Raw genomic sequence first — 13042 nt, forward strand, 5'->3', positions numbered from 1 at the left:
CTGTCGTAGCGATTTTTATTATATTCATAGATTGTCAAATACCTTGTGTCAATATATTATATAACCATAAAGATTTTAATTCAAACTATAATCCATAGACTAAAATACTTTTCTGTAATCAAAATATGACAAAGTGTCAAAAAGTAGGAGTAAACAACAACTTGTTATAATATTCTTCTCAGTAAAAATATACCTATAAAACAAAATGTCTTTAACATTTGATGATGAAACAAAAAAGCACTTGGATGTTTTAATAACAGCACCATCGCAAGGTAGGTTTCTTGTTAATGTTTAATAATTGAATCAATATATTCCAACTATGAGCGAGTGTCGCAATCTCCGCTAGTCGCCGCTTCGCCTGACAGTTTCCATAGACAACAAAATTACCGAACATAACCTATAAAATTAACTTCGTTGATGGTTTTTATTCTAAATATTAATTGATTTCTAATATCAACAATGTTTAAGATACAAATTCAATGTTTAAAACGCTTCATCGTCACCGAGAAAAGTATGATTATGAACCGTTATGTCAAAAGTGTTACTATGTGTAGTTTTAGAAATATGTCAGTACTTCGTAAATATAACGAAAATCAAGAAGAAAAAAAATCTAGCAATGCAATGAAATGGACTCTTCTGATCATGCCAATCACGGCATTTGGACTCGGGTGCTGGCAAGTAAGACGCAGAGAATGGAAATTGAATCTCTTGAAAACACTAGAAACAAATACCAAATCAACTCCAGTGGATTTACCAGAAGATTTCAGGGATCTCACAGAGCTTGAATACCACCCTGTCAAAGTATATGGTCATTTTCTACATGACAAAGAGATACTTATGGGCCCAAGGTCATGCGTTGAACGAAGCAGCGCAACCCCTCGTTCCGGGTCAATAATGTCAAATCCGCAATCAAATCAAGGATGGCTGGTGATTACTCCCTTCCAACTTCATGACAGAAAAGAAAGGATCCTCATTAATCGAGGATGGGTGCCCGGTAACAAGAAGAACGCATTAAATAGACCACAAGGTCAAATAAAAGGAGAAATAGAACTTGTTGGTATAGTACGCCTTGCAGAAAAACGACCAAATTTCGTACCGAAAAATCTACCCCATCAAGGTCAATGGTTTTATAAAGATTTGGATCAAATGGGACAGCTTACGGATAGTGCACCAGTTTGGTTGGATGCTCGTGGTAGCGATGACATGCCGGAAGGATGGCCGATCCCCAATCAAACAAGAGTCGCCCTGCGGAATGAACACATGTCGTATTTGATAACGTGGTTCGGCCTCTCTGGGATTACGGGCTTATTATGGTTTAGACAGTTTGTACAAAAATTACCTTTACTTTGATGTAGTGATCGGTATAATTATTTTCTAACCAGCAGCAAAAGTGACGATGTTACAATTCATGTTGATCCACAAAAAAATATTTCTTATATCTAAGACGCAAAGCTTACAGGAGACGACGGCGTGTCAATTTCTGAGCGTGGGCTACTCAACCAAATTGCAATGTGATCTAATACTGCAAAGCTCACTAAGTATGACAGGGTCGGGGTCACTCAGTTTACGCCATTACAAATTTTGGTTAAGCGGTGACACCACTCTCTTGTCTTTTTTGTTATTGGTCCTTTTGATTCTTCATAATCAGTATCCAGATATAAATATAAAAATTTAATTTGTTGTTGATTTACTTTCCGAGATAATGAAAGGCAAATATTTCACTATCTGGCTACTAATCTGGGCAGTGAGGGACCGTCTGCTTTTTGTGTGTATTTAGCAATGCCTCATAAACCCCTCATGTTGGCTTTCTGCTTTAAGGCGAAGTCTTCACTGAGCCTTTTTTAAAGAGGCACCTAGCGGAAAAATACCAAGCTTGCAATTTGAGACATTTTTTTGATAATTAACAATTTCAACTATATTAATGAATAAATATGTATCTGAAAACATTAAAAAGAAAAATATTTTTTATTTTAAGTCAAAGATAAACTTACAATTGTAAAAAATGTAATAAAATGTGAATTTGTTGTATCGGACCGCACCCTTTTATTACATATATTTTATAGTCATATTAATTATTAAAATTTAGTTTATTAAGTTTTCTAAGCATCACCTAAGAGATATTTGACTAATTCATAGTTTTAATATTTTTTATATCTATTTTAAAAAACATCGATTTTTATAAAAAATATAAATGTGTATAACTTAAAATCCTTTTTATTTATATTTATATAAATATTTTATTTATATTTATAAAAATAATTTATTTGATATAAATAAAAAGGATTTCAAGTTATACACATTTATATTTTTTATAAAAATCGATGTTTTTTAAAATAGATATAAAAAATATTAAAACTATGAATTAGTCAAAAATCGTTTAGGTGATGCTTAGAAAACTTAATAAACTAATTTTTAATAATAAATATGACCATAAAATATATGTAATAATAGGGTGCGGTCCGATTTAACAAATTAACATTTTATTACATTTTTTACAATTGTAAGTTTAACTTTGACTTAAAATAAAAAATATTTTTCTTTTTAATGTTTTCAGATACATATTTATTAAATACAGTTGAAATTGTAAATTATCAAAAAAATGTCTCAAATTGCAAGCTTCGTATTTTTCCGCTAGGTGCCTCTTTAAAAAAGGCTCAGTGAAGACTTCGCCTTAAAGACTCTTCCAACCCGGTATAAGTACAGGAAAAAGTGTATGAATACCAGAATGTCCAGGATGTCAGAATTATCATGCCTGAGGTTTTATATAAAAATAAAAGAACTCTCTTCTCGTTGGAACTTAAACATGTGCACAATTAAATTGATTATTAATTACATGTGCATATTTGAATTCTCACCAAGTATTAAATAATAATATATTAATTTAAATATAAATAATATTAAATATATATTTTAAAAGTACCTATAATTCATGAACGTCTATTTATTTTCGAATTTCATTAGATTCCGTGGCGCCCAGTTGTCCGGGCGCCAACCACTAAACTGACCAATGAACAGCCCCGATTGCCTTACAAACTGTCTGAAGTTGTGTACCTATACAAATTTACCTAAAAGCTTATCGTACTTGGTAAATCAATGAATAATATTAATAAACAGAGAAATGTTGATATTTTTTCGTTGAACAAGTAACCGTTGATCGCGGGGGATATGTTTTGGACATCAACGAGGGTTTTAATAAGCGGTTTAAAATATGAAACCTAACTTAATAACAATATAAGCGACGTATCGACTTAGTTTTGTTTCACTCGCACTCTCTTACATATGGGCAAGAGAGTGTCAAACGTGCGTGATTCCACTCATTACGATTCCTGTCACGTGGTACATAACAAAACAAGCGTGCGATAGAAAAATATTATTTCAAAATCGTTGGCGATATAATGAATTCGCACTTGCCAGTGTCGCGATGAACGACGTTTACCTGTAATGGATCATTTGAGAACAAGACCTCATTTAAAAAATGTTAAATACACTTATGTAGAATTCACAAACGCTCTATTTAACTTTGGTGTTGATTTACTTAAATTGGTCACCAGATTCTTGATGCCTCAATTGTAAGTTTGGTAAATAGCATTTAAATAAATCTAATAGATATTTGTTAGTCATTTAAGAGTTACTTTGTGATAATTGTTACTTTGTAATAAATTACTTCCAAAATATATAATTATTATTTTTATCTGTTCCATCCCTGTATAAGCCGTAGGAGTGGGTACAAATCCCATGTCCAACATTCATTCCTCATAATAAATGATTCAGAGCAAGGACCTAATAAGTTGGGCGAAAAATTCATCGTGAAAAAGTCCGTTAATATAAACTAAACTCTGCGGATGTCAATAATGTGGAAGAAAACTCTTAACTATAGAGTCGGGTCCTAAATATTAGAAAGTCGAGCTGAAAAAAGTTTACTAATTCTAAAGTTAAAGAGATCAGAGTTATTTTTAGTTCACACTTTTATTTTCTGAGATTTATTTGGCACTAAGATAAAAACACCCCGCATTAATGTTCCAACCATAAAACAAGTTTTTATACTATAAAAAGTGCAAACAACCGTATTTCATACACACATTATAATCAAACTGCCATTTTTCAATGTATCAGGCACACGGAATATTAATTTTAGTGTAGCTACCAATTCAACCATAATAAAAAGTTTCTAGAATCGCCATAATGTTTTGAAATACAAAACGCTCATGAATTGTGTCTGGAAATTTGTAAGTATGCAGTTGACCGCATCACACTTCAACACATTGTATCGGAAATATATGGAGGTATAGTATTGAGATGAAATTCATATCTAAATATAGCACTTAAAAATACATAATAAAAAGACAGAAACAAGTAAATTAGAAATACAATCATATTGGTCGTAAGTATCAAATATATCTGATAAAAATGACAGGGTTATTATCAGATATTATTGATAACAATCAAAATTATTATTCTTATTAATCTAATAAAATTTAAACATTACTGTCTACAAATGCTTCACGAGCAATGTGTCATTATTTGATCTCAATGTTATACGGCCATGTCTTTCCAGTAGAACAACAATTATACAACAAAATGTAATACGCACAATTTACATATAACCACAATTTTTTGTATAGCTACCAATATAACCATAATAACTAGAATGTTTTGCACTACAAAAAGGTCATGAAATGAGCTCTAAGGTGTAGTGAAATTGGTAAATTTCATTTATATCAATCATATTTTTTTCAGTGTTGGTGGATTTTTGCCGACTTGCTTTGGACTTCATAAGCAAAGGACCTAACACTAAACGATATAACATCGCAGCGCGTATGTATAAATTTACATAATGAAAATATCCAAACTTAAATTCCAGATTACTAAATAATTACAATACAAAGAAATATGCAATGTCGTCATATTAGATTTATAGAATTTCCCATACAGCAGTGGCGAAGGGTAGAGGAAGGCTGTTAAGAATAAACTTTATACAGCCCCACGATGGCCGCACAGCTTAAGCATCGGCCTATAATGTCATGGGTTCCAGGTTCGAATCCTGGGTCTGGCAAGTACACGTATTGTTTTTCAATTTGTGTATGAGTCAGAGTATGGACCCTAATAGGTTGAGCAAGTGGCTGACATCCATTTCTCGTAAAAACAAAAATCTGTTAAGGTGATGTCTCTAGGTAAAGTTGTTATCGAAAAATAGCTAGAAAAGTTTATTAATCGATAAATATATATTCAAAAGTAATGAGAAAAATAAAAAAAAATTTAAAGTTATAATGGAGTTCAGCACTCTGTGGAGGCCCATAATATGATCACATTAGGATTGGACATTGTCGGAATGATGAGTAAATACCAATGGCAAAAAGTGGAGTTAGGCTCTGGAAATCCGACATAAATAGTGGACACGGCACTTTGTCAGTCATACTTATTTGTTTTCATTGAACTAAGAACACGAGAAACACAGACCCCGATACAGAACCATACTTGCAGACATCTATTTCTCGTAAAAACAAAAATCTGTTAAACGTGGAGGCCAGTATGATCTTTTTAGGATCGGACATGGTCAGATGAACTTTGCCAGTCATACTAATTTGTTTTCATTAAACTACTATGGCGATATTATATATTACAAATTGAATTAATAGGCGTTTCCATAGTAGGTATCAAGTTATAGCTAACTTTGTAAATAAATGACAGCGACAATAATCTTTGTATATCTGTTCTCACTTAGTTAATAGCCTAATTATTACATATTATAAATTGATAAAATAATAATCAGTACATCATGATTGATCAAAAGAGAATTATCGATTGTAAATTTTCGACCGAAGCACATCGTTCTATGCTGTGATTCACATTATTGTAACAATTGTACACATGTACTTACGCAATTAAAAAAAACTCACACCCTTCATAATCATGACAATGACTTCTCATCTCTTCTCATCACAACAGCATTGGCCCTCACATCGACGACTCCTACACTACGAATACAAATTTTAGATGGTATTGGTTAATTTTTTAAATTCAATCAAACCCTGCGACCCTCGCAGAAGCCCTACGGCCGCGACCCATGAGTTTGGGAAGCACTGCTCTATAGACTATACAGATCTTTTCTAGCACATATTGTACCCACTGTTATGAAGTGTGTTATGAAGAAATTAATCAAATATATTCAACCCTTTCAGAGAAAATGCAAACACCGTTGTCCAGTATTGAAAATGCTGTGAGCAGTCTTGTGAATTTATTAATAAACGGATGTAAATACGCGGTAAGTTATCATTTAGTTTCTTTTCCGATAGAACATAATATAGACCAGGTGATTCCCGGAAGGATATTGCCCCCCTGTGGGCGCTAGCGGTTGCTGACTGATAAAAGAGACAAAGAATGGCTTACATCCATATTGTGTTTCATTGAAAAATGTCTATATATTCAATTAACAACATGAATTGTACCTGGCGGTCATCGTAAATCTGGGAGGCAAAGGGTCCTATGTTCATTCAGGGATTTGTGGGAAAATAAATGACTGCCAAGCATAATTCAGAAAGCATTTGGCACGCTTATATCTCCACAAGATGTGTTAAGAGTAAGATAGAATTTCTACGGGTGAATTAAATATTTTTTGGAAATGTCTCTGGTAAATATTGTCAATCACGTATTGCTGAAATTTTTTGTTTTTGTGTTAAATATAAAGTTCTAACCCCATTTTGGCTTAACATTCTCGATACGTTATTGTCTTTATCTTTGTTATAGCTAAGTGAAGATGACTTTCGGGACACCGTTTCGATACTGGGCTTTCCAGAGGAGCATCAAGATGTTCTGGTGAAATTCTACGAAGCGAGGAAGGCGGATGTGACCAAAACACTCGCACGGATAAAAGTTGATACGCCGGAATACTGGGATTTGGAATGGCGGCTGGAAGCTCAGGTATGGTGTTAATTGTCCATGTTGATTTGCAAATTAAATATACCATACACTCTCTCCCTCGTTGGTATGAAGGTATTTCGAGAAGCTGATAGCTGAAGCCGAAAACAAAAAGATTGAGTGATCGATATTTGTGTATTACAACACTAGCGATTTCAAAACATTTTTAATATACCGTATTTCTTTGATTATAAGACGCATGTTTTTTCCTAATTTGGTGTCTCTAAATTCAGGGTACGTCATATAATGTTGGCAAGAAGTCTACATTATGATACTGCATTGAAAAGAAAAGTTATTGTGTATGCAGAAGCAGAAGAGCACGGAAACAGAGCGAGCTGCAAGACATAAATTTCTCATATAAGTGAAGCGAATATTCATCGTTGGAGAATTAATTGTATTTCTGTATTTTCTTGCAAAGCAACGACCAAATATGGGTGCGTCTTATAATCGAGGAAATACGGTAGTTAAATTGGTGACTATAGAAAAATTGCATAACACTTTGAAAAAGCAATTAAAAATCATTTCAATGAAACCCCACTTCCTAACCATCTAAATTCTTAGATTAGCAAGTTTAATACAGTCCAGATTATATTATTAAACTATGTGGAATAAGTACTTAAGTAGATATTGTTATATTTTAATCAATAATTATTGTTAGTGGCACCTTGACAAAACCGCCCAGACATTGCCGCCAAACCAAATCCACCCGTACCAATGCTCGTCAATACCGCCCGGATAAATCCGCCTAGACAAAATCGCCTTCAAAAAATACAAAAATATTATATGAAACATATATTTTATTATAATAATATAAACATTATATTGCGTATCCTTAGAAATTTTTGTACTTATGATAATCAGTGTAATTTGAGATTTAATCAGTTGCAGCTGTTATTATAGTAATAACTTATAGCAGGTTAGGTTAGGTTAGGTTAGGTTTCAGAAGATCAATTGCAAAGTGTAAATATATCCAATTAAACAAAAGACTGCAAGGGTTAATGGTTAATGCCTTTGTATGGTAGTATTTCTAATTTTGAATATTTAAGAAAGTTAGTACACAAAATTGAAATTTAAATATTTTTTTTTATAATTTCTTTATTCTTATGTTTTTTTATTTGTGTATCTAAAATATAATATTATGTAAAGATGAAAATTGTCATCATTTCTATATTGTTTTGGCGGCAATGTCAGGGCGGTTTTGTCGGGACCCCATTGTTAGTGTATTTGGTTTTTCGGACATTTCGACGTTTTGGATCTGTTGCAGTGGCTATTCTCAAGAAATAATGTTGTAAAATGTACATATACAAAATATCTGACAACAAACGTTAATTGTTTACTATGTCAATTGAGACTGGAGATACCAGATCAGACATTGGGTTTTGCTGCAAGAGCTGGAAGCCATGATGTTTTCAAATGTATGCGCTGTCCCTATTTATATTGTCAGTATTCCTAATTCACCGGGCGTAAAAACTACCCTGAAATAGAAGTGAAACATCGAGGAAAGACAAAGAAGAGGCCCGAAAACCAAATACATTATAGAAAAATTAAGATGAATGCTGCTAAATAGTGATTTACTTCCTAATATATTCTTATCATTTCAGGTTGCATCCAGATCTGTTCCGGAGCAAATAAAGCCTTCTGTAGTTATCGACCTATTATTGAACAACCCTAGCGACCTCACTTTAGAAGAATTAGCTATAAAAGACCAGTGTCAACCTCAGCAAACTAAAGACAATCAAGAAGCCGTTCAATCCAATACCGATAACAATGAGAATAAACTCAGTCATATTTTGCTTCAATGCGACATTCCTAACCTCGTCAATCTTACTGGGGTGTTAGAAACAGCACTGCGGGAATCCAAAAGCTATCATGTCAGAAGAATACAGAATTCTCTCAAGAAATGATATTAAATTGTTTTCATTTAGTATCGTAAGTAGTAATCGCGTATACAAATTCATTGTTTTTAATTGATACCAACCTTGCAACATTCCATAGAATGGCAATGTCGCAAACAAAATGTCTTCACAGCCGATCATGAATATTGATAATATTAATTAATTAAGTTACTTTAGTCATAAGACATATTAATCCTACTGTTACATAAATGGGTTGGGTGTGGTTACAACTGAATAGGACATTCACTGGCCACGTTGCTTTTCAATACAGCATTGGAAAAGGCAGTAAGAATGACCGTCATCAATGTAAAAAAGCCCATATAATATACAATCGCAACAAACATTAGATGCGGAGGACGTTAGCATCATAGGCCGGAATGGAAATACTGTCAGAGAAGTATCTGTGGACCTTTAAAAAAAACAAAAGCACACTAGGACTCATTGTTAATGTGGAGAAAACCAAATATACGGTTCAAGAGGGTCGGATAGACCTTGTGATATTATTAGGGCGCACAGAAACGCTTTTGAGAGTGTCAATAATTTCATGTAAACAGTGAGAGTAGTCTAGAAATACATATTAAAAGAAGAGTTGTACTAGGTAAGAAATATCGGTCTAATGAAGGTGCTGCGTTCCAAGGTATTGAACCGACATTTATCTTATCTTTTACAAAACACTAATAAGACCTGTTGTCATGTACGGCTCGGAAACCTGATACATGTCCAAAAGCATGGAAAGAGTTTTGGCCTCATTTGAGCAGAGCGTGCTGCGTGGTATCTTCGGACCCATCAATGACACAGTTGGGATGGAAACAAAAATACAATTAAAAGCTGTACACGCTTTGTACGAGGGCCCGTACAACGTCCAGTCCTTCAAATTGGGCTGTCTTAGATGGCTGAGCCATTTACACTGGATGGACGAGTCACACATGACAAATAAATTGACATTCGGGAAGCCGGAAGGCAAACAAAGATAATGGTTGACATCATACAAAATGGAGGGAGTTGGATTTAAGGACCTTGGGCGTCCCACATAGGGTTTTAGCACCAGGAAGAAGACAAAATAAACTTCTTACCTTGCAATTCACTGATGTTATCATGGTTGAAGATCTGCCCTCCACTGTTGCGGAGGTCTGAGAGTGACGGTAGGCTGGAGATTCAATACAGGGGTCAAAAGTTAAACAATAAAAATCGACATTGGAAACGCGATATTTCTAGCAACCCGGAAAAGCCAGGATTATAGACAATTAAAGATAAAAATGTTTTATGTACTGTAGTCATAATGTAATTACATAATATAAAAAATTATACTTGCCTAATAATCTATGAAATATATTATATCTATTTTAGAATTGAAGTTTCATTAGTATACCTGTATTTAAAAAATACATGCATTCCGCCAATGTCCATCTGGGAACTAAAATGGTGACTTAATCTTACCAAAAACACAACTCAAGTTTAGCTATTTGTATTTTCTACCTCTACTGTCATAGAAAACCTGCCGCCATATGAGCTAATGAATCGATTCAAATATAGCATAATATTAATGCAATACCGCAGAAGTACTTTTTAAAAAATACCTTTCTTGTTACCGGTTTAAACCAATACTTACCACATATTATGAGGTACATAATTAGTTTCAAATTCAGTAACCTCCATTTTTAATTTTTTGATTTCTTTTTCCTTGATTCTGATTGTGTGTACTTTTCCATCGTATATAAATATTCATTCATTATCAAATCTAGCTCCGTTTGTTAGTTGAAAAGAATTAAACCAGAAGATGATTGCAGAATTAATTATATATATATATATTTTTTTATATTTAAAACTAACTCTGAACAAGATTTTTTTACTAATTTTAATGACGTTAAGGACATTTTATTTCGCTATTCCATTTTTCATGTATGGAAACAATAATTAAATTTACCGCATGTAATTCGTGTGCAGTAGAAGAAATCGCAATCTGCGCAATTTCAAGGTTAAGTTGTTCCACTATATCTGTTAACATAACCATATTTGAATTACATGAAAGAAACCAGTGTAGTATACTTCTTTTCAGGTCTATGGCCGACTGCACAACTCAGGAATCTCTATCTCGAGTTAAGTCACACTCAGCCTCTGTGTCCCTCTTGACCCTTATCCACCTACCTCTGTGGGTGTCCCAGGTGCAGAGTGCTTGCAGGGTTCCTTCATAAACTTATGGAACATTAAATCTAGCGTAGCATAGTAGAATAATATTAAACCTTGAATATGTAGCAATTAGGCAGAGTAAATGTGATTATTATTACCATTGCTCAACTACACTCTTGGAGGTAAATCACTATACAAGGCAACGCAAATAGGCTTGCAGTTACAGTGGATTGTTTGATAACATTGAAACGCCTATGGTGCCACTGTAGAATGATTTACCTATACATCACACTTAGGGCCGTCAAAAGAATATTTTTAGGTACTTAAATATTTTCTTTCGATGGCGATATTGATTTTGTGATTATTTTTCAGAAATTAAGCCGTTGTAGGGAAGCATCATTCGATACCAATATTTTACCAGGTAAAGATACCTTTTGTTTTGATATGATGACCATAATCAAGCTCATAGCATTGATTTCTCTCGCTCTGTGCTGCTTTGACCGTCTTGTTTTCTGTCAAAACTATCGAACATGACGCTAATGTGGTATCAACGCTTTCAAAAGTGATTCACTCCCGGCAATACACTATCCTAAACGCCAAACCATAAAATGTGCAGGAAAGTGAAATTGAGAAATTACGAACCTATACTTAATTCAAATAATTCAATAATAACAATTAATTCTGGGGAATTTTTTCCAATTTCAAATTTATGAAAAATTCAATACATTATCCAATAATGTCACTTAGGATACTTAAGAAGTGGCATGAAAATAATTGTTTCTTAAATTCAATATAATCCTATGTATTTAGGTTTATACAGAAAGGTTGGAAATTTCATAAAGAATCGATTGATGTAAAAAAACATATTTCGAAAAATTGGCGTTTAGGACAGTTTAGAATTGATTAGACAAATTACTATCTGTTTGAAAAAACAGTGGTGTCGATAAATAAATACAATTCTTGTTTTAAATTCATTTATTAAAAATATTAGCTAACATTATTATATTTTGATCTTATTTAAATATATTTCCTATAGAAAGTGAAGATTTACAATAACACGCAATGGGAATAATCATAACCTCATTGTAAAACCCTCGATATAAGTCATCGTAAAATTACCGTAGAGAGAGGATATCTTTATTTGGCAGTGGATTAACTGCGGATAACAACACTTTTGACCGCTAAAATGTCAGAGGTGTCTCGATGAGATATTTTTCTAAGGACAGGTTGTCATTATTTAGCATTCCGCATTGTGATAATTTCCATTACCCATAATTGAAAACCGAAGCAATAAGTAAAGATACACACTTCAGGTCAGAGGAACGTCTATATAAAATTGCGTACTGTTAAAAAACTGTCTCGAAAACTTCATCTATGTAATCTTAATATATTACATATTTATGTGACTATTGTTATTTCGGGCGGAAATAACATTTGGGTTGTTATAACGTTTATTGCAATAATGATAAAATGAAGAATACACGTATGTCAATGTTTTGACACAAGCTCATACCGGAAATAATATCCGAGTTTCATTTTTAATTAAACACGAAAGCGGTTCCATAAATTAAAATAAAGACTGTAAGATGGTACAATTCTTGAGTGTGCTCTCGAGTCAATATTGGTAATATTTGAGGACACTCAGCGGGCTCTGTATTTCTTGCGTTAAGACATAAACCAAAATTAGCTTCAAAGTCTTGGTCTATTTGTTACATCGTCGATGTTTTGTAAAAAGGTCGAATTAACCAAAATTCTATTTTACAGGAGGATTTTTACTTTTGACATTTATTTATTAATTACCTGTGGATTATAAATGTCTGACAAGTTTATAATAAAGCTTAGAAAGAATACTGTCTTTATAATAGGCTTTATAATATAATATTTAAAAAAACTAATGTCATATTCGCTTTTTATCCGTTTAAGGCTATACTTCAGCTGGGGCACGGTCTAAAACGATCGTGACTATGCGACACGAAGATTTTGCAAATGACGCGTGCAGAACAAAACATAATTTGTCATAAAAAGTCAACATGCGTCCATTTAATGTTATGTTTATTGTTCTATTACTAATAATAATAATATATTCATTGACATGTTTTCTTTTT

At 33.1% G+C, this 13042-nt stretch overlaps 2 protein-coding genes across 2 annotated transcripts; both read left to right on the plus strand.

Annotated features, from left to right (window-relative positions):
• The first annotated feature begins 111 nt into the window (after window positions 1-111).
• LOC147069049 (COMM domain-containing protein 2) lies at window positions 112-10155 on the plus strand. The gene is made up of 5 exons (XM_085951714.1): window positions 112-272; window positions 4738-4815; window positions 6180-6262; window positions 6745-6918; window positions 8517-10155. The coding sequence occupies exons 1-5, from the start codon at window positions 206-208 to the stop codon at window positions 8817-8819; spliced, it is 705 nt and encodes a 234-aa protein (XP_085807840.1). The 5' UTR covers window positions 112-205; the 3' UTR covers window positions 8820-10155.
• Window positions 378-1480, plus strand: Surf1 (surfeit locus protein 1). The gene has a single exon (XM_085951713.1). It carries the CDS (start codon window positions 460-462, stop codon window positions 1348-1350), a length of 891 nt encoding a protein of 296 aa, XP_085807839.1. The 5' UTR covers window positions 378-459; the 3' UTR covers window positions 1351-1480.
• Window positions 10156-13042: the final 2887 nt, after the last annotated feature.

Source organism: Rhyacophila brunnea, unplaced genomic scaffold (assembly GCF_057557595.1).
Source record: "Rhyacophila brunnea isolate RB1 unplaced genomic scaffold, BYU_Rbru_1.0 scaffold_24, whole genome shotgun sequence".
In the NCBI taxonomy this organism is placed as follows: domain Eukaryota; kingdom Metazoa; phylum Arthropoda; class Insecta; order Trichoptera; family Rhyacophilidae; genus Rhyacophila; species Rhyacophila brunnea.